Source organism: Ornithorhynchus anatinus, chromosome 7, assembly GCF_004115215.2.
Source record: "Ornithorhynchus anatinus isolate Pmale09 chromosome 7, mOrnAna1.pri.v4, whole genome shotgun sequence".
Lineage (NCBI taxonomy): Eukaryota > Metazoa > Chordata > Mammalia > Monotremata > Ornithorhynchidae > Ornithorhynchus > Ornithorhynchus anatinus.
In genome coordinates, this window is record NC_041734.1 from 40507108 (window position 1) to 40530253 (window position 23146).

Consider the following 23146-nt stretch of genomic DNA (forward strand, 5'->3'; position numbering starts at 1 on the left):
GATCTACAACTTATAAAAGGGATCACTATCAAAAGGAAAAGACTTTTTAACCGTGAAATCCACTTGTCAAATTAAATTACAATACTGCAGCGTACACGAGAAAAGCAGTTAGGCAGCAGAACTGCTAACAAACATTTACACCAACTTAGGCCATGGTTTAGAATTTGACCTGCCCCAAATACTGATTCACATAGCGTAGGTCTGTCATCCAATTTTCCTAAGCTTTTATGAAATACTGATTTTGATTTTCTATGTTCAATTAAAACACGTCTCATATATAAAGTCAACCTTTTTAAAAATTTTTACCGTTTTCAGAAATGGCATCTTTACAGTTGTTTCTATATTGTTCCCAAAAGTCAGGTTTGGGAAGCATGGGGGCCAAAAGGATGAACCAGAAAGTTGTTCACATAGCATCCAGGATGGATAGCCGGAGAGTGGAGCAGCGGTGTCCACATCATCATCAACGGCAGTGTTGTACAAACTTAGGTCTAAAAATGGAAAAAAAAATGAGGTAAAGGGGTGGCCGCCTCCACGGCGTCACCTGGAATCCCAGTTATTCCAAATCTTCCATCGGGTCTGAAAAATGTGGTCCAATAAATCTCCATCTTTCATAAAAAGCGGCAGTGGGCTGTGGAACATCCACTTTGGGCAGAACTAGCTCTATTTCAATTAAAAAGTCACTTCGGGTAAGTCTTCTGATGTGTTTGTTAGGAGAAAGACATGAAATTTCTCTGGGCTAAAATCTTACAAAATTTTTCCAATTATTCTCTGGGTCTAGTCAGCTGTTGACAATTCCACTTGCTAGCCAAGAGGAGATTTGACATGGAACAGAGTTGCCACTCTGCTCTCTATACTCGCGGGCCACTCATCGTATGTTTCCTCACACCGACGGACCACTGAACGCATGAGTTGGCTCTGTGTTTGGAAGTCCCACTGTTCCTACATAAGGCCGGAAACTCTACAGTCATTAAGTTAAAACATTTTCCCCAGTTATTCCCTTTCTCTCTCCACTTCTAGGATTTGTGGTCTTTCCTGAGGCAAGGGGACGGGGGAGGTTTGCCTACATGCACTGGATAATACTCAGCTCCTATGCCAACCTGGTTTCATATCCAGGGTGACTAAAGCCCCAGAGCTGAAGGGGAAGCACAGATGCCATGTGCTGCTCTGCTCCTTTCCATGCATGTGCTGATGGAGCGTCCAGCAGATGCCACTTCCTAAGGACTGTAGAGGACTCTCTGTCTGTAAGACAAATGACTAGGACTTTCTCAGCTGATGGCAGGGTGTTACCGTAGGCAAATATTCTCGAATTAAGGGGAATGGCCCCCTATTATGACAGTCTACCTTAAGGGATATGGCTAAATGCTTTACTTCTTTTTTCAGGCAATATCTGCTCGCATAAAGTGCCCCGATCAGATCAAAGATCAAGTGGCATTCCAGGAAAGGAGAATTTTTAGAGCCCCAGCTCTTGGCCACAGCAAAGAAGAAAGATGAAGATCTGTAGATCCAGGCATACAATTCAGGGGGTTAGGGGTGAGGGAGACAGTCTTCCATGCCTGGGTCACCCCTCCTTAAATCCAACCCTGGTCTATAAATGGAAGTTTTCATGGGGCGGGGGGATTAATACTGATTTTAGTTCTCACCTCACAGGGGAAAGTACATGTCAGGCCACGACACTCATTTGTATATATTTCTGTGGCTTCCAGTTAATGGGCCTAATTTTTAAAAATACCATCCATTTCCATTAAAACACCCCAAAACACCCTTTTAGAAAAAAATAATCTTTTTGTTATACACAATTACCCATAAAAATGGGATGACTTCTTCAATTGCTTTACTTGAGTGCAACGGCTTATTTTGGAGACAGGAATCAAGGAAATTCAGATACCTTTCAGTGTGTAGAAAGGCAAAAAAAATCTGGAAAGAATCTTCAAATAACAACAGTGCAAACTCCATCATGGTTACAAGGCAGCCACGGCTGAGAGTTTACAAGATTCACATCTTTCACTGGGGAAGTACAGGCTGATTGTCTCATAGGTGAGGAGAAAAAGTGTTTAAATTTGTTTTTTGCAGATTCCTTCCTTCACTGTGCATATGAACTGAGTCCCAAGAAATGTGGTGTTTGAGGCTAGTAGCCTATAATCAATATTCTATTGCCTCACTAAGCATATACTGTCATTGCAATCGGGATGACATAATTCATTTATACAAAATATACAGCTATGATATTCTTGCAATTCTGGGTAGCTGTGGAAGGAACTGAAATTCAAAGTAATCCTGGCATAAACACACCCCAATCGAGTAACTAAAATTCTAAAACATCAGCAGCAACCAGCTCCGGGTCTTACCAGTGCCAGAGTAAAAACATCAAAAGGTTTGCCAATTCACTAGAACTGTTTATTTTGTCCATCTTGAATATATTTCGGGTTATCTAAACATGATATAGAAAAGAAGAAAAAAAAAAAAACTTGATCCATGCCCCGACTAGGTGGAACAACTACCTCATTTCTTAGACAATCTTTGTTAACACTATGATAAAATATGAAACAAAGCCACTTTGGGAAGTGTGGAGTAAAGGAAGAACATGTAATGAACATGAATGATCCACTTCCTATTTGACTTAGAGAACTATAAAAGGTGTGCTTCATTAGTGAAGGACAGGAAAAACTCTTCTAATGTCCTTATCTAATCCTGAGTGTAGCAACAAGGCAAATGCTTCAAGTCTTATCGCCAGGCTCAAACCCATGTCATCCAAATGACACCCCAAAAGCATACTTCATGACCCTCTGAGGCTGAACATTCTCGGTTTCTTAAACTACTGTCTTTAACCATGCTAGAACTGAGTGGAGGAAAACCTTGGGTTACCTTTTTCAAGTATTAACATCTACTTAATGAATCGGATTTCAACTTCGTGACGATCCTGAGGCGAACATTCATCTGAATGAGGAAGAGGGAAGAAATCAGGATAGCCTTCAGTGGGCATCACGGATTGCTGCCGGCCAAAACCCGCGGGGATTCGATAACGCCCAAAGAAATGGCCAGCTAACTGTCTGATGGAAGAAGGAAAGGCAGCCCATATCCTCAGAAGTTGCTGATGGGTATATTTTTATCTTTGATTGTTCAGAATTTAGTTGGCTAAAAGCTATACATGACATATAACACTAACCTGCAAAGAAAAAGGAGACGTCAGAGACAGCAGAATCTCTGATACAGCTCTTTACCTGGCAAAACATAACTGACAGAGCCTGGTTAAGAAAAGGGACAAAGCAGCAAATAGCATTTTTATAAACTACTGAACGGACTCACACCATAGCAAGCGTCCAAGTATTTACGGAAGTAAAAGTACCCAATTTTGCACATAATTCTGGAAAAGTAACTTGAATTTTACTCACACACACACACACACACACACACACACACTCCCTCTCTCTCTCTCTCTCTCTCTCAGATACTTCTTTTGAAAAAAGAAAATAAAAGTCTCTCACAGAACAGCCTAAAATCATCATTCATTTAAAACACACCCTATTTTTGAACATATTACTTGTTCAAGAGTTTCAGGCAAAATCATTCCTGTCTTCTCATTCCCTGAACTCAAAAAAAAGATTTACTCAATAGAGCACAATCTCTGAAAGTCTTTTCAAATGAATCTCAAAAAATAATTCGAGAAAATAGACGTTTCCATTTCTCCTTTAAGGGACTAGTTCCCCTTTATGAACAGAACAAATACATTGTTCACCGACACAATTCTAGCACTTAATTAAGCCAGCTGAAATATTTTCAATTTGCTCTAAAATGAAGAAAATATGAAGCATTTAGAGAAATAAGGTAAATAAAAACATATTTGACAATAGCACACATACATTATTTGAACTAACAGTAGCATGTTTCATATTCGGTATCTGTCCTAGGGATTTAAACAAATCATGTCCAAAATTGCTAACGCTTCTTATTTTTTGAAATCCAATTGGCTTTCTTTTGGAAGGCCGGTAATTGAGCAAGATGATCATGACACAATGCATTTCCTGAAATTTACTTCTGGCCAGAAAAGTTTTCTTCACCTCTTACCCTTAATTCCAGCAAGCTGTTAATCCATAGAAATGTTCTGTGCTGAGGTAGTTACTGCTATCATAAACTAAACACTTATAAAAAAAAAGGAACAATATTTTGGCAGCATGTCATATTTTCAGTCTAGGTAATGCAATGGATTTGCGAGTTATGTCCTGGATTTAGCTACGCTTTACATTCCTTTTGGAATTTATGTTTGGTACATTTAGTTCCACCAGTCCTTCGGGACTTCAATTCAGTTTCAAGTTACCTGCTACCAAGCAAATTTCATAGACTCAGTTATATTTTCCCTGCTGCAGTTCAATTCTGCGTTTGCTCTATGTGAACATGCTTATAAAATAGTTTCAATAATAAATAAAAGATGTCCTTTTCAATATTTACCAGAGCAAACACAGCTAGATCTCAAGTCGTTTATCCTCGTATTCTTTACTTATCAACAATCACATACTCATGATTAGTGTGACCTTAATGTGTCACAACAGTCTAATTCCAAATAGTTTGTCCTATGAAGTTCCCAAGAAAGCAGTTTAATAATACTCTGATCCTCAGGTGGATCTTGGTGTTTATTTAAAGAGGACTGAAAATCATTCTACTGTGAGTAAGCTGTGTTTAATTTTCCCAATTCTTAGAGAGGCCACAGTAATGGAAACGCTACGATTGTACTCTGAATTCCTGGGAGAGATAAATCAGCTAATACTAAACAGATTTTTGTACACTACAGATTTATATGCTTAACTTACAAATACTTATTTTTTTTTCCAGTTGACAATGGCTTAAAAAAAAGGACTTCACAATGTATGTAAAGACAAGTACTGAAAACCAGAATAAAGAGCTGCATGTTAAAAACTGATCACAGACTAATAAATACATACATCAAAGATATGGAATTTTCAGCAGCTGGTTTTTAAGGACCAGGAGGTAGGGGAAGCTGAGCTGTCCAAACTCCATTCTGGCTTTGTAATCTATTCACTATGATCCTCTGAACTCCACGATAAAGCTAACCAACAAGCAGAAATGAATTTTGTAGCTTCATTCTAGAAAAACTTCAAACTACATCCTAAAAATGCTGTGTAAAATCTAATGCAATTATTTACATTTTAGTGCATTTGCCTATATTGCATTATATAGGGAGGAGAGGGGAACGAGTGGAGGAGGGGCGGGAAGGGGATGGTTTCTACCTAGAACAAATCAGACTAAAAATAAACATCTAGTCTCTACTGTAAATCTTCATACAGTAGGTGGTGTTTCTAGAGTAATACATGTAATGAGAATCTGTTAAACGAACAAAAACTTCAGATTTCAACCCAACATTTGATTTTCAAATCTTGAGAAAGCAATTGCTGGTTAAATTTTCCAAAGTGGATAACTAAAAGAACGTTTTGTACGTTGCGGAGATGCCAGGTGATGATGACGATGCCAGACACCAAGATTTCCAGAACAACCCCCTTTTCCAAAGTTGCGATGTGCAGTCAACATTTAGCCTGTGAGAGAAAACTGATCCTGTTCAATTGGTTTTTCCACCCAGGCTCCGAGTCCGGCCTTCAGGAATGCTTTGAATAAACACTCTTTGGCAGATTGGTATTCTGTAGCTACCTGTTTGGATTCGTGGTACATGTTGGGTTTGCTTATCTTTGAACGCAGGCTGGAGGAAAGCTGTAAAGCAATAAACAATACTCACAATGGTTCCAGGAGAAAAGGACAACAGATGACAATGATAAACAACTCAAAAGAACTTTAACTTGCTATTTATTAAGCGCTCAGAGAAGGAGGTGAATATCACAGACTACCCGGAAGGCACGGCGGCTCCTTCACTCAAGGAACTATGTTCTACCTAAATAGAATGGGCCAAGATGTTTTATTTTTTTATGGTGCTTGTTAAGTGCTTACTACGTGCCAAGCAGTGTTCTAAGCGCTGGGGCAGATTCATCAGGTTCATCAGGTGGGACACGGTCCCTGTCCCACATGAGGTCCACAGTCTAAGCGGGTGGGAGAACTCTTTTAAAGGTTTTGTTGTTTCTCTCAGGCATTTGGTTAGAGGGAAGAAGACCGGAAGGAGGAAGAGAAGGAGAGCGGACAAAGAGTGTATGAAGAAGGATCATTTTTAGGTTGAACAAGGACCAGATGGAAATCCTTCTCTTTTCTTAGCAACAGGTCTGGGAAGAGGTTAAAAAATTAAGGAGCCAGGCCCGGAGAGTTGTGGGGATCCAGGTAGTCCATTAAAAGTTCATCAGATTTCTACCACAGTCATCTTTGGGAAGTGGCCCATCACTATGAAAACTCAGTATATGAGTGAGCATTATATACCATGAAAGAGAACAAAAAACTGGGCAGTCAACAATAGGTGCTTGAAATTCGTGTTGCAAACACAGTACCTTGGCGTGAATGCGCATCCAACGACTATACAAAGCATGCTTACAAAGGCGAGAGGCGCGACCCATTTCATCTTTACCAGTTGTGGCATTAATCACTTCGAGGCTGGTGTCTCCTACCGTCCAGTTCACGCTGAAATTCGGAGCTTTGCCTGGCTGTCGGGCTTCTGCATTGCTGATACCTGGAACAGAGAGGACGTGCCACATGAAAGTCGTGTAAAGAGTTTGCCGGGGTAATAAGTGATGCAAAAATGTAAGCCATAGTACCCTGAGCCCACATTCCAGATAAAAACACAAGCAACTGAGGGGAAAAAGTTTTCTGACTTATGCACGAAGCTTAAAGCATACATCTTTCAGGGTTCAAAGGGATCGTGTGCCTAAAAATGTTCTTCCTTTTGTCAAAATCAGTTGTCTAGAATGGGGCGGATCTATGGAACGTGGAAAAAAGGCACACACATGCATGTGTTGTTGTGGTAATGGGGGGCGGGGGGGAATAATATGAGCAGCCTTATAAGGGAAGCAGAATCCGAAATACAATTTTGGAACTTAGTAACATCTGTGAGCTCACCTGGGGCTAAGAGTCTAAGAAAGGATAAATGACTAATACTCAATTCTCGGGGTCATTTTAATCTTGAAATGAGTGATGCTGGTGAACTGCTAAACATGATTCAGTTGGTCAGGACTGACCTGTGAGTAAATGGTATCCAGAAGCAATGTGCAGTAGGAGGTGCTGCTATTTTCAGAAACACAAAAAGCTACCTATTTCCACTTAGAAAAACTCCACACCCATCAAAACAACTTTCTTCCACATTAACTCTAGAACAATGAAGATGTCAAAGCTGCAAGTACCAGGGTTAAATGAGTGTGAAATTTACTTTTAGCTCTACTTGTGTTAAGAAATCTTGCCAGAATAAGGTGGGGAGAGAGAGAGGTGGCGACAGCAGTAGAATCTGTTCCCAACTCTGAGAATGTTGGGAAGACGGTGACCCCAGAAAGTCCTGCCTGAATGATGACCTGAATCTGAAAACTGCTCCTCCTTCAACCACGATGTTCATCAGCTTTTTCCATTTATTCTCATGAATGATGGCATTTGTTAAGCACTTACCATTTGCAAAGCACTATTCTAAGCGCTGGAGAGGATACAAGGTGATCAGGTTGTCCCACGTGGGGCTCACAGTCTTAATCCCCATTTTACAGATGAGGTAACTGAGGCACAGAGAAGTTAAGTGACTTGCCCAAAGTCACACAGCTGACAAGCGGCTGAGCCTCATAGTTGAGGACATATGTTACCCTGCCTTTAGTATTGCAGGCTCTCCTCATGTGCCCATCACCCATCACCCAGCCTTTCCAACTTTCAGAATTTTTGCTCTCTGGGCGTACAGGGACCGTGTGTAATTTAGCTTCCATTGCAATATAGCCTCCGTTGCAATCTTCCCCAGGGCTTGGCCCATAGCAGGAGCTCAACACATACCAAGGAATGAATGATAATCCCCCCAAGAATAAAGATCCATGAAATTTAAGGAATATTAGGCTGTAGATTCCATTCATTCATTCAACAGTATTTATTGAGCGCTTACTATGTGCAGAGCACTGTACTAAGCACTTGGAATGTACAATTCGGCAACAGGTAGAGACAATCCCTGCCCAATGATGGGCTAACAGTCTAATCGGGGGAGACTATGAGCCTTATACTATATACTCTATATACTCTTGACCTATGAGCTTGTCGTGGGCAGAGAATGTTTCAGTTTATTGCTATATTGTACTCTCCCAAGTGCTTAGTACAGTGCTCTGCACACAGTAAGCGCTCCATACCTACGATTGACTGACTGAATTTTGGAAATGTGTCCAGCTTTCAATATTGAACTGTTTCCCACAAATTTGATAATCAGCAATTAAGTTTTAAAGTGCCATTGAGTGCCTTCCTCAAAAAATAGAATAAAATCAATTTGTATGTATGTCCGGAGTATTTTACCTTTACATTATTTTCCTATTGATTGGTTTTAACGTAGATGTGATGGCAATGATTTAGAAATTCTTCTTCAGTTCAAACATTTAATCTAGACATATAAATGAAATGTGAATACAGACTTTATGTATCATTTATTGCAGTTTAGAATAATAATTCCTGAGAGGAAAATTGTTTATTGTGTACTGTTTTGTTTAAATTACTCTCTGAGTAAGGCCAAGGATCACTGATACAGAAGGAAAGCTCCTAGCAATGTAATTATACTAAACCAAAAAGCTTGCATAACATTAGACATTTACCTCTGGAGAAAATAATTCCAGTAAACTCTTTTTAACTCAAAGGCTCTTAAAGTGCCAAAGACACCTTATCAGACCAATATTTTTAGAGGATATTTTGTGAGAGAATATAAATATATTTAGGTAAAATACTTTATTTAGAGCCTGTGATTAAATGCTACTCCTTGTTCCAACAGTGAGTCTTTTTCTAACCTTATTTAAAATGGGAAATATTTTCAGAAGGTATAGAGTCCCTCAGAAAATATCACCAAACCACGGAGGAAATTTTAGGCACCTTTTTTTTCTTTTGGGCATGGCTTAGTGGCAAGAGCCCGGGCTTGGGAGTCAGAGGTTATGGGTTCTAATCCAGCTCCGCCACTTATCAGCTGTCTGACTTTGGGCAAGTCACTTAACTTCTCTGTGCCTCATTCCCTCATCTGTAAAATGGGGATTAAGACTGTGAGCCCCACGTTGGACAACCTGATGACCTTATATCAACCCCAGCGCTTAGAACAGTGCTTTGCATATAGTAAGCGATTAACAAATATCAAAATTATTGTTATTATTTGGGGATTTATTATTCTGTTCCTTTCACCTTTCTCCATCACGCCCCGGGCCCCCCAAGAGGGCAACATTTACAGAATCCTGGAGAAATACGATTTGTTTCTGTTCTAAAAAAATTCATCTCATTCACAACGATCTGGTAAAGAAAAATGTCACTCACAGAGAGAATCAGGAGAGACTAAATAGATTAAATGACAACCTATATTACGAATAATATGGATTTAGCCAACTAGGAAGCACACATTTTCTTGCTCCACACAAATCTGCTGCAGGGTCAGAGTATCCCAAAAGGGCAGAAAAATGTATACATTAAAAAAAAGTATTTACAGCAAATAATCCTCTTCTCTCCTCAAGTCAATTTCTAGTCTGTTTCATATTTCCAATGCCTAGAGAGCAGGTAGGGATGCTTGGATTGAAAAGGGAACTAAAAGTCCTTCTAAATATTCAGATGCTCAAGGAATGCTGTGCTACTCATGTTTCAGAAGCCATTCAATTTCTGTGAAAAATCTTTTTATTATGAATTTCTAAGGGCTAACATATAAAGTAACTGAGCTGACAGTAGAAGATCTGGATCAAAATGTGAACAGTTCTCTTTCACTTCATCAAATTTAATATTTAATGAGCACATACCAAATGCAAGATATACTTGGCTAATTCATTCCAAACAGAAATGATCACGGAACAGTCTGACAGCAGCACTACTAAACTGAGACGTTGACTCCTTTACGGTGTAATCCTAAGAAAATCAGTTTATCTCCCTGTGCCTGCCTCCACAGGAATAAAATAGAATAAGGAATATTTTATCAAACAATGGTATTTATTGAGCACTGACTGTGTGCAGAGTACTATATTAAGCTCTTGGGTGAGCTGGCAGACACAATTTCTGCCCGACAATCTCTGCTCACAAGGACATTACAGTCTAGAGGGGGAGACAGACATTAATATAAAAAATACAGATTTATATATATATCAAAAATACATACGTTCCTATTCACATGCAATTACACATGCACACACACACACTCTCTCTCTAGCTCTATGGGGCTGAGGGTGGGATTTATATCTATGTGAAAACATTTGAGCTCCTGAAGTAAAGAACTACATATACCCAAAATACAACTAGTGTTGGATATCAAGATGTTAAATAATTCTACCAAATTCAACTTTAACTCCTTTGCCTCCCCAGAGAAATCTATAAGGGAAATATTCTATAAACGTACCAATAATGCTTACTGAATGCTCAGTGTTTGCAGAGTAGTATATGATTAATAAGCCCTTGGGGATCATAAAAAAGAAGTAAAAGGTTCAATTCCTGCTCTGGAGTAGCTCACCACCTAATGTGACTTCAATAAGCTGGTTCATAAATTATCAACCTGCTGTTTGAATTGCAATTTTGAGTTTTTCCAAACCTTCTTAACCTTGTATTTCATCTGACAGTGTCTTCATTTTAATAGTATATTTAGATGCTGTTCTTCAGTACCAATGGCATTTATAGCCCTTTGCTGAGGGTCTGAATATACTTTAAGAACAAGGTAATTTTAGTCCCTCCTTTTTTGTTGGGTTTTTTTTTGTTTATTTGTTAAAAGGTAACAGCATCAGAGTAAACTCAGGGACTTCACCCTGATTTGGAGAAAGGTTTTACTATCATAGTGTCATCTTAGAAAACGAAGAATTCTCTCCATGCACACACTAACACAGATTTACAATTGGCTTCATAATAATAATAATAATAATGTTGGTATTTGTTAAGCGCTTACTATGTGCCGAGCACTGTTCTAAGCGCTGGGGTGGACACAGGGGAATCAGGTTGTCCCACGTGGGGCTCACAGTCTTCATCCCCATTTTACAGAGGAGGGAACTGAGGCCCAGAGAAGGGAAGTGACTTGCCCACAGTCACACAGCTGGCAAGTGGCCGAGTCGGGATTCGAACCCATGACCTCTGACTCCAAAGCCCGAGCTCTTTCCAAGAATGTCCTAAATTGGAACCATTTTTTACACAAAAATAATGATTTAAAGGGGGGGATTGGTTTCAAAATCATGGAACACCATAATTTGACTAAAATTACTCAGAATTGTGTATTTAATTATAGATGAGCAATATATAATTACCTTCATGTATTTGTTACCATTGATGATGATTTGTAGCCAGCTAGAGAAATTCTATATTATAACATTTGATTTTGCTTTCATAAATAAAAGCAATGTTTTGCTTTTTAAAAATGGTATTTGTTAAGCGCTTACTATTAGCCAGGCACTGTTCTAAGTGTTAATCAAGTTAATCGGGCTGGACATAGTCCACGCTCTATATGGAGAGCACAGTCTAAGTACTGAATTTGCATTTTACAATTGAGGAAACTGAGGCACCAAGTAGTTAAGTGACTTACTCCAGGTCACACAGCAGGCAGGTGGCAAAGTCGGGACTAGAACGAAGGCCCTCTGACTCCTAGGCCTGGGTCTTTTGCACTAGGTCATGCCACTTCCCTGGTGACTTCACCTGGAGATCCCGCTCTGCCTCCGCCCTCCCCACACCCCTGCCCTCTGTAAACCTTTGCCCCCTTCCTTCCTCCCCACTTCTGTCTTGTAAAATTGCTTCCCCAATTCCCTTCGAGCTCCCACATGAGCCTTATAGTCCCATCCCATTGGTTGCCAACTCAAAACGTCTTGAGCACTGGCTGGGCACGGAGCGGTCACTGCTTCCAGAAACCTTGACTTCCAAGTTTGGTATGGACCACATAGAAAACTAAGACCGTTGTCCCTCCATTCCAATCCTTACCTGGTTCTGAAGAAACTAGGCAAGTGAAAGAAAATACGAACGCCGTGGGCAATTTCTCCCGTAATAAGGAGGAGACAAAGTTAGTTAACAGACGAGGGTGTGGGAGCACCCTCAGGTGGCTACTATCAACTTTGCAACTGAATAATATTCAAGATAAAAGTTACATCTATTGATATTAATGAATAAACAGAGTTGAGTTATGTTTTGCTACGGACGAATAAACAAAAAGACCCAAAATACTGGGGTGATGAGGAACGCGGACTGCTGAATCTTTGCCCATTTCCTCAAAAACTGGCTCAGAGAAAACACCTCTTTCTAGACAGTCTTGTTTTATTAGTTTTCCTAGCAACAGTGGTAATAGTACTAATAAAGCACTTATTTGTGGAAAGTACCGTGCTGAGGGGGAGGATGGGGGGAAGGGAGGAGGAACACGGTCCCTGGTCCTAAAGAGACTTACAATTGAAGAACAAGGGGGAAAAGGAGCTGGCTACAGATATGCAGGCTAAGGAGAATAAAAACATAAAGACAAGGATGACAAAAAACATGAAAGAAATATCAGAAATTCAGGTCCCTTCCTGGTGAGCATCACTTGTCTGCTGTGTGACCTTGGGCAAGTCACTTAACTTCTCTGGGCCTCAGTTACCTCATCTGTAAATATGGGGATTAAAAAAATGTGAGCCCACGTGGGACAATCTGATTATCCTGTATCTACCCCAGCGCTTAGAACAGTGCTCTGCACATAGAAGCGCTTAACAAATACCAACATTATTATTATTATTATATTATTTGCATTAGACCACATGCAAATGGTCTAACCTTACCTGCTTCTTTTATGGCTGAGAAGAAGAGATTTGCCATCATTACTAGCAAAATACATATGGATCCCTGATTCTGAATGATAAAAATCGGGAGATGATGCACCATGCACTAATTTCTGACATGGCCCAAAAGTCCCAATCACTCCAAGAAATTCAATTCCCTCCCTGCCCTGCATCCTCTCTTCCCATTCTAGTAGCCTCCTTCTCCACCTGATACAAGAACAGCAGAGAAATCCCTGTTCAGCCACTGACTCTCCTAAAAAGTAAAATGGAAGGAGGCTTCTCCGCTCCATGTGAAACCTGCTCTGAACTGGGGCAAGATGGCCCAAGTCTGTCTAAAAATCTCTTTTCTTCCACCTCTTCCTAATTCTGTGATAATCTGGGATGAATCGGAGAAAGACCCCAGTGGCAAGGAGGTAGAGAAGGCTGACATGACTGCCTCAAACTAGAATCTTAATTCCACTACTACTTGGGATGTTCACATTACAAAGTCTTGCAACCATTTTTGAGGAAGGGGATGAACTTCTCAAAGCAAGTGAAGAGGACAATCTCATTAGTGAGCACTTAAAAGTGTGCAGAGAATAAGGAGCAGCATGGCCTAGTGGGAAGGTCTTGGGCCTAGGAATCAGAGGACTTGGATTTTAATCCTAGCCTGTGTGATCCTGAACAAGTCATTAAACTTCTCTGTGCCTCAGTTTCCTCATCTGTAAAGTGCAGCTTCAATTCCTGTTCACCCTCCCACTTAGACTGTGAGTCCCATGGAGGGCGGGCACTGTGTCTGAACTGATTAACTTGCATCTACCCAGCGCTTAGAACAGTGCTTGACCAATACCACAATTATTATATTTTGGTGTTTAGTACAGTGCTCGCCGTCATTCAGTCAGTCGTATTAACTGAGCACTTCCTGGTGCACAGCACTGTATTAAGCCCTAGGGAGAGTACAATCTAACAGTAATAGACACATTCCCTGCCCACAGTGATCTTACAGTTTAGAGGGGAAGACAGGCATTAATAAAAATAAATAAATTTCAGATAGATAAATAAGTCCTGTGGGGTTGGGAAGGTGGATGAATAGAGGGAGCAAGTCAGGGCAACACAGAAGGAGGTGGGAGAAGAGGAAAGGAGGGATAAGTCAGGGAAGGCCACTTGGAGGAGATGTGTCTTCAGTAAGGTTTTGAAGGGGGCTGGGGGACAGGGAGGGAAGGGCATAGTAAATATCTGTTGGATATAAATAACGTTGACATTTGTCAAGTGCTTACTATGTGCAAAGCACTGTTCTAAGCACTGGGGAGGATACAAGGTGATCAGGTTGTCCCACGTGGGGCTCACAGTCTTAATCCCCATTTTACAGATGAGGTAACTGAGGCCCAGAGAAGTGAAGAGAGTTACCCCAAGTCACACAGCTGACAAGCGGCGGAGCCGGGATTTGAACCCATGATCTCTGACTCCCCAGCCCGTGCTCTTTCCACTGAGCCACGCTGGAGGGAAGGCGTTCCCGGCCAGAGACAGGATGTGGGCGAGAGGTGGGCGGTGAGATAGATGAGACCGAGGTTCAGTGAGAAAGTTGTCATTAAAGGAGTGAACTCTGTGGGCTGGATTGTAGTAGGAGAGTAGCGAGGTGAGGTAGGAGGGGGCAAGGTGATTGAGTGTTGCACGCGTAAGCGTTCGATAAATACCACTGATTGATTGAGGTGTTCTGAACGATTAAGACTATTAAAAGGTGCTTTATGAAGGCTATGGCTGCCCACATTTTTCATGTTAATAAAGCTGAAATATCACTACCACAGCTAGCAAGGCAAGCTTCCACTTCTGCAGCCTCCTGAAAAGATTAATTATCCTACTACAACTCCTTATTTAGTCAATGCTTTGAACTGGCTTAAGAGAGAATAATAGCTCGGTGATGTTCGATGCTACCGACTACTGCACGGGAAAGAATTTCAGATCACTTTCTAGAGGTTCTGGAATGGATGGCAATTCACAACATGCAAATTACATCAGGAGACCACTCCCCACGATACAGCTGCTCACGATAGAGCCGTACCTTTGAGGAATATATTTCGCCTGCTACTTGGGGTTACATTATTGTCATCCATCTACATGCAGTTCAACTCAATCCTGGGCTGGGGGTGGTGAGGAAAGAGGGGCTACCCTTAAAACAAAAGAGTATACTCCTCATAAAGTTTCTATTAGCAATCCAATACCCATTATTATTAATTAAATTGGTGAACTGAACAGAATTCATTTCCTGCAGCAACAGTGTTAGGGAATGAGCTTTCATGGGATGGGAGCAGAAGTCCAAGATTAGGGAATGATTTGACAAAGAGAAAGCATCCGGTAAAGGTACACTCCTGGTGGGCAGGGAACATGTAGAGTGCAACTGTAGAACTTCTCAAATGCTTAGTACAATACGCTGCACTCCGTTGATCAGTGAATAACATTATTACCACTGCAGAACCAAACAGCACACTAGGCCTCAGGACAGGAAGTTTCAGACTGCAATAGTAATATCGGTATTTGTTAAGCACTTACTATATGCCAAGCACTGTTCTAAGCACTGGGGAGGATCCAAGGTAATCAGGTTGTCCCACGTGGGGCTCACAGTCTTAATCCCCTTTTTGCAGACGAGGGAACTGAGGCACAGAGAAGTTAAGTGACTTGCCCAAAGTCACACAGCTAAGCGGCAGAGCCAGGATTAGAACCCATGACCTCTGACTCCCAAGCCCATGCTCTTTCCATTGAGCCACGCTGCTTCTCTACATCCTTGTATGCTACAAGGATCACACCTACCAACTCTGTTGCATTGTGCTTTCCCAAGAGTTTATAGCCCAGTGCTCTGCACACAGTAAGTGCTCAATAAATACCACTGATTGTCCGTAGTGCTCTCAGGGTGAAGCGAGTGGGTTGCTTGACTGGAAGAGAGTCAGAAGTTCAGCTACACAATTGTTTCGGCTTAATTATAACAAAGCCATTGGTGAAACAGCCTGCTCACAAAATAAAACAAACCCTGCCCCTCCACAAAACAAGCCAAATAAACCTACATGTGCAAACCCCCTAAGTAACTAGGGTTGTCACTGACTAAAGGACTTCCTTTGTAAGCAGAGTGGCCTAGTGGAGAGAGCACAGACCTGGGTTCTAGTCCCAGCTCTGCCACTTGTTGCTGTGTGACCTTGGGCAACTCACTTATCTGTGTCTCAGTTACCTCATCTGAAAAATGGGAATTAAGATCGTGAGCCCCATATGGAACTGGGGCTATGTCCAACCTGATCAACTTGTATCTACCCCTGTGCTTAATATAGTGCCCGGCACATAATAAATGCTTAAAAAATACTACAAAAAAAGAGTAAGCTTTCTGGTTCCCACTGGACAACTGCCACAGCTTGACAGACTATAACACAGGTTTGAGGCACGGAGATATTTAACAGAGGTGGCAATTTAACTGCAGTCCTCCCGGGCACAGTTGTTATTTTTGCAAGGTGGAAACCAAAATTTTATGACACTGCCATTGCAATTTAAGCACTGGCATATTTATTGGCAGCTTACCCACATGGAAACAGTTTAAAGATAGTTTCGGAAGGCATATGAGTCGTCTCTTTGGGCCTGGGGGACCATCTCTATTTCTCTGGTCCCACTGTAACCATCTACTGGCCCTTAATTAACATCTTTGTACCTTTCCCCAATGCTGAATACAGTGCTTAGCTCAAAGTAAACCCACACCAAATGCACTAACAACAATAATACTGTAGGATAGATTAACATGCCCTTCCTTCACTCCATCACAGGCTTATAGTATTCACATTTTCTTTACAATTCTACTATCTGTAAGAAGGTCACACATTAATGTTTTATGTCTGGGGTGAGGTCATCAATAGAATTAAGACAACAAATAATGTTCTGCTACTCCAATGACAGACTGTTAGTAAATCAAGATGAGGGGTAAAATCAATCCTAGGGATTGGAAATTTTAACATATTTTATTAGGTTGGGGGCTACTGTCTCCAGGGGAAAAAAAAAAGGAAAACCAAAGACAACCAGAAAATAATTGGTCTTAAATTTCCTCTAATATATTCTTCAGAAACTGCAAGCTTCTGAATGATCACTCAGGAAACAGAGGCGCATAACGCTCAGTCCCTGTGGATTAACAGTAAAATGAGGACTGCAGAACACCTATCAAGAGAACATGCCTTTCTGGTGAGTAAAGTCATAACTAGGCTAATGATTTCATCAGAGGCCCCACTGTTGCAACTAAGTAATAAAGGTGGAAATAATTTAGAACTATAGAGTTCCTATGCGGGTTGTAGGTCAACTTGATAACTAACATATAAGAAATTACCTTAATTGTCGGATTTCTAAAGTTCAAAATTGCACTTTACCGGCACCTTTTTTCTTTTCTCTTACATCTAGCACACGATAAGATATTTGGTTCTGATTTCTTCAAATACTACAATTAGAAGTAGATGATTTGGGTACAAAATGCACATTTGTGTGCCACAAATGAATACAACAGTGCCTGAATAGGCTGTTATTTCTGCTTTGGACTTAGGAAAATATGTTCATACTGGACCAGTTTCGTAACTTTTGGGATTCTCCATCTCAGGATGAGACTCAGGCCTCCAGGGTCCAATGGCTAGTGATGGATGTGTTGAAGGTGGAATACGCGGTCTCTAGGCATATTTAAATCACACGTAAAGGTCAATTTCATACTCATCAGTGGAAGAGCAACCTCATCCTGAAGAAACTAAAGGGGCGTGAAAGAAATTGGTGAGCTGCGTAAGCTTCTTTCCTCTTAATTTGTTTTGTCTCAGGAGTTCTGTTCCTCTGTGACTGCTGAGGCTCAGTGCCACAGAAAGGCAGAGAGGTGTGAAGCTGGAAGCTGGGAATAGCCAAAATAATGAGGAGAAAAAGGAGCACCGCAAAATGGTGTGTTTTTCATACGAAAAAGTCACTTTGTTGGGCTAATGGAAGGGAATGAGAAGCATTTTGCTCAACAGGAAAATATGTGGAGCACTCTGTAATTAATTTAATTTATTTACTCTATAAGTAATTTATTTACTTATATTAATGTCTGTCTCCTCCTCTAGACCGTAAGCCCATTTGGGGCAGGGAATGTGTCTGCTTAATGTTTATATTGTACTCCCCAAGCGCTTAGTACAGTGCTTTGCACACAGCAAGCACTTCAGGAAATATGACTGAATGAATGAATGAAAACAATCAGATTGACTGTAATGAGGATACAGAAGAAAAAAGTAGACATCCTTTTTTCCCCAAACCTTCTCCTCCCTCACAAACTTTCCTACCACTGTTGATGATGTTGCCATCCTTCCAGTGTCAGCTTTGACTTTCTCTCCCCTTGAAGCTCCCCTGCTCAATCTTACCACTTATCACACATTTCCTACATTCCTCTCCACCCAGATGGCTACTTCTATGGTCCAAGCTCTTGTCTTACCATGGCTAGACTGCTATACCACCTCCCCCTCTCCCAGCTCCACCCTGTTGTCTCTCCAACAGATACGGTATCCTGCTGCACGGATCATCTTCTTGAAATGCCACTCGTATCTCCCCTCTCTTCAAATCCCTCCAGTGGCTTCCCATTTCCCTCTGCATCAAGCAAAAAGTCCTATCAACTTCATGGCCCTCTAGCAACTATTCCTAGCTTACATAGCGGCCTCCTTGAATCACCGTTTGCCTGTGATTTTTCCTTTTTCTTGTTATTAGGGTATTTGTTAAGCACCTGCTCTGTGTCAAGCACTAGTCTAAGCACTGGGGTTTAAAGAAGTTAATCAGGTTGGACACAGAACCTGGCCCACATGGGGATCACCGTCTAAATAGGAGGGAGAACAGGTATGGAATCTCCTTTCTTAAATTGAGGCACAGAGAGGTTAAGTCACGAAGGTCACAAAGCAGGTAAGTGGTGGGATGAGAAACCAGGTCCTCTGACTTCCAGTAGGCCTCACTGCTCCTCTGAATTCTCTGTATTCCACGATCTCTTTATTCCTCTCAGGTTAACTAGCTCTTGACTCTCCCACCTCCATTCCCTGACTCCTGCTGTACCATCAGATTGGAGGAGTTCCATCCCCCAGCACGACCTAGGGCATGGGCTTGGGAGTCAGGGGACCTGGGTTGTAATCCCACTTCTACCATTTGCCTGCTGTGTAACCTTGGACAAGTCACTTCACTTCTCTGTGCTTGAGTTTCCTCATCTGCAAAATGAGGTTTAAATACCTATTCTCCCTCCTCACTAGTCTCCGAGCCTCACATGGGACAAGGATTACACCCGACCTGATTATCTTATATCTACCCCAGCACTTAGTATGTGTGACGCAGAGTAAGCTCTTAACAGAAGTCAGAATTATTATTATTACCTAGGCTCTCCCCATTTTCAAAGACCCTCCTCAAATTCCACCTCCCCCAAGAAGGCTTCCCTGAATAACACCCCAAACCCAAGTCACATCAACCAACTTCCTCTAGCACACATATACAATTGTTTATACAGTTAACTTGAGTACCCCATTTGTCAATATTTTTAAGTCTGTCTTGCATTGTGTTTTATGAATGTGTCTCATGCTTCTGCTGTACTGTGTAACCGTTGGCAAGTCATTTAACTTCTCTGTGCCTCAGTTACCTCATTTGTAAAATGGGCATTAAGATTGTGAGCCTCACGTGGGATCACCTGATGACCCTGTATCTACCCTAGTGCTTAGAACAGTGCTCTGCACATAGTAAGCGCTTAACAAATACCAACATTATCAGTATTATTATTACCATCCCAAGCATTCAGTACAGTGCATCACTCCAGTGGGCACTTCAGAAATACTTTTACCACTACTAAATTATTGTTAGCATGCATGCATCTTTACATTCTGTGCCTCTGTCATTGCAAAAAAATGCCTACTTGATTAGTTCCAACGTGAATTTCTCTGATCTCCCCATTTCTCTGTAAACCGTTCAAGAGCAGAATTCTGGGTCTCATTCTTCCTTCTGAATCCACGAAAGCACCCAGTACAAAGGTTTCCGTTACCTAGTAAACATCCCCCGAACCAAATTAATCCCCATATTTTACACCTAAACTTCTTTCTCCAATTGTGTAGAGTGCGAACATTTGGAAAGTAGTCCTATCTGCAACAAGTGGCACTGGGGAGGGCTACTCTAAGAGAGGCAGTGTGGCCTAGAGGAAAGAGCACAGGCCTGGAAATCAGAGGACCTGGGCTCTATTCCTGGCTCCACCACTTATCTTAGAAGGTAAGATAAGATTAGCTGCTTATCTTAGAAGCAGCATGGCTCAGTGGGAAGAGCATGGGCTTTGGAGTCAGAGGTCATGGGTTGGAATCCCAGCTCTGCCACTTGTCAGCTGTGTGACTTTGGGCAAGTCACTTAACTTCTCAGTGCCTCAGTTACCTCATCTGTTAAATGGGGATTAAGACTGTGAGCCCCACGTGGGACAACCTGATTCCCATGTGTCTACCCCAGCGCTTAGAACAGTGCTCAGCACATAGTAAGCACTTAACAAACACCAACATTATTATTATTATTATTATTATCTGCTGTGTGGTCTTGGGCTAGGCATTTCATTTCTCTGTACCTCTGTATCCTCATCTGTAAAATGGGGATTGAGACTGTGAGCCCCATGTGGGCCAGGGACTACATCCAACCCGATTATTTTATATCTGCCCCAGAACTTAGTACAGTTTCTGACACATATTAAGAGCTTAACAAGTACCATTATTACTCCGGGGTAGGTCCTGCAGCTGAAAGCACAGCATGACAAAACTCAGCAAACCCAGCTGTGTCAGCAGGCACCTGCCTTACCTGGTTCAGCAGATTAGTTACTGCACTGCGCTCCTTTCTCTTCCATTCTGCCAAATCTGTGGGCCTCACACTATTTTGTTCAGTCCCTCCATTTATCTTTTCGGTTTCAGGTTTTTTTTAAAAAAAACTCAGATAAAGGGGGAAATGTGAAGGAAGAGTAAAAGGGAAACAAGGCACAAAGAAGGTGAAACTGAGATTTAATAATAATAATTCTCCTATTCTGCCTTCTTCTCCAGTATCCAGGACCCAGATTTCAGAAAATGGAGAAAGGAAACCAAGTCTTTCCCACATTGTTCCTACCTACATCCTCCTCCAAAGAAAGTTCTCTAGCCTCTCATATTTGAGCATAGTATCAGTGGAGGAACCTGTTTGCTGCAACCCCCTAAATCCTGATTACCCCAGTATCCCCTCTTTATATCTCTCTCCATCCTCTCTCCTAGACTACTCCTCTCAAACTGAACCAAAAGCAACTCCACAATGAGTCAAAAGTTAATATGTTAAAGTCTGAATCTTCCTTTTACCTGCTCAAAAGGTTAGTTCTATTTTTAAAGACCAGCACCGACCGAGTAGCTGGTGTTTACCAGACTTTAAAAATATCAGGGAGAGATTAGCCACAATCCATTTGGCCCTTTCCGCCTGTCACGTTCCTTTCCGTCCTACTGCCTCCGACCCTTGGGGATTTTTCATGAAGCTGAAGTCACCAACACCTCAAGGTTCACAGAAAAAGGTTGAAAAACACAGCCATGTCCTTGAGAAGCCATTTTGTTGGTCGCTTCTCTCTCATACTATTTCAAGGAGCAAGTCAATTTAGGGTGAGAGAAGCCGGCTGCTAATCTCAACTCCTGACAAGTTTGGTTGCTCTCTGCTTGGTTTCCTCCCATCGTTAATAGTGGCAAGCGGAGCCCAACCACAGGGATTAAAGCACTGCCAGGATTGCTCTCTGGAGCTCTGAAACACACAAGCCTGCTTTACTTGGCCAGGAGACAACCCCAGGAGGGTAATCAGGAAATAAGCAAAAACACCATGGAAAGACTGGGACAAGCAGGCTAATGGGAGGAGGACGGCCAGCTCATTTTAAGACACAAAAAAAATGGACAAAAAAGGAGAGAGCCAGGAAAACCTGCCAAGTCTAAAAGGGAACGCGAAACACCATCATGGTCGGAATTGTAATCAATCTGTAATCAACCACCTGGTTGATTAACCATATGGAAACAGCACAGCTTAGTGGAGAGGACAAAGGCCTGGGAGTCAGAAAGTCCTGGGCTCTAGTTTTGGCTCCGATGCTTGTCTGCTGCGTGACCTCGGGCAAATCATTTAAGTTATCTGTATCCTCATCTGTAAAATGGGGATTAAGACTGTGACTCCCATGTGGGCCATAACTGTGTCCAACCTGATTAGCCTGTATCTACCTCAGCACTTAGTACAGTGCCTGGCACCTAGTAAGTCCTTAACGAACTAACATTAAGAAAAATCTGTGGGTTATAGCTTGAGTAGACGATGATTCCTACTTTCAAGCAGGACTTAATATAAAGCTTGTTTTGAGCAGGGAACCTGTTTACCAATTTTGCTGTATTTACTTTCCCAAGCGCTTAATACAGTGCTCTGCACACTGTAGCGCTCAATAAATGCCATCCATTGATTAATGAACCAACCCAGAAAGCTAGTTTTTCTACTATTTCCTTACAATGTTTAGAGGACCTTGTTCAAACTTCCCAGGAAACCTATCTCAAGTTTCCGAAGCTGTGAATCCACAGAGCTGCGAGGGTTTATGGCCCCATCTCCAGATCATCCCAGTTCCTTTATTTTTCTTCACCAGTTGTCTGTCCATCTTCACAACGAACAGAAACTCCTGACCATTACCTTTAGAGCTCTCAATCAGTTTGCCTCCTCCTACCTGACCTCACAGATTTCTTACTACAACCCAGTCCACAAACTTCTCTTCACTCCGCTAATGCCAATCTATTCACTCTGCCTCAGTCCCATCTTAACCTTTGCCCAGATCCTGCCTCCAACCTGGAACTCCTTCCCCATCATATTTGGCAGACCACCACTCTCCCCACTTTCAAAGCCATCCTAATTTAACACCTCCTCTATAGGGCCTTCCCTGACTGGGCCTTCCTTTCTATGTCACATATGTTGTAAGCCCGACACGGGCAGGGATTGTCTCCGTTGCCGAAATGTACATTCCAAGTGCTTAGTACAGTGCTCTGCACATAGTAAGCGCTCAACAAATACTATTCAATGAATGAATGTGCACTTTGTTCTCTACCACGTAAGCACCTGATGCTCACCGCTCAGCCCCACAGCACTTAGGTGCATATCCTTACACCCCGCTACTCCCCCTAAGTGTAAGTTTATTTTGATGACCGTCTACCCCTGTAGACTGTAGGCTCCTTGTGGGCAGGGATCGAATCTACCAACTCTACAGTATTACACTCTCCCAAGTGCTTAGTACAGTGCTCTACATACAGAAAGCACTTAAATACCATTGATAAATGGATTACTTTCAAATT

The 23146-nt window shown here is 41.7% G+C and overlaps 1 protein-coding gene across 14 annotated transcripts in view; it reads right to left on the reverse strand.

Annotated features, from left to right (window-relative positions):
- Positions 1-352: 352 nt before the first annotated feature.
- Positions 353-23146, reverse strand: part of ADARB1 (adenosine deaminase RNA specific B1) — a 225857-nt gene continuing 203063 nt past the window's right edge. For 8 of the 14 annotated variants that reach the window (XM_029068635.2, XM_029068636.2, XM_029068639.2 and 5 more), the window contains 2 exons: positions 6435-6613; positions 353-5715 (listed from right to left, as the gene is read on the reverse strand). In XM_029068635.2, coding sequence (XP_028924468.1) covers positions 5539-5715; positions 6435-6613 — 356 coding nt within the window. In that variant the 3' untranslated portion in view covers positions 353-5538. Of the gene's footprint in view, positions 5716-6434; positions 6614-23146 lie in introns of those variants that run through there. The other 6 variants (XR_003760864.2, XR_005660232.1, XR_005660231.1 and 3 more) reach the window with 6 other exon arrangements.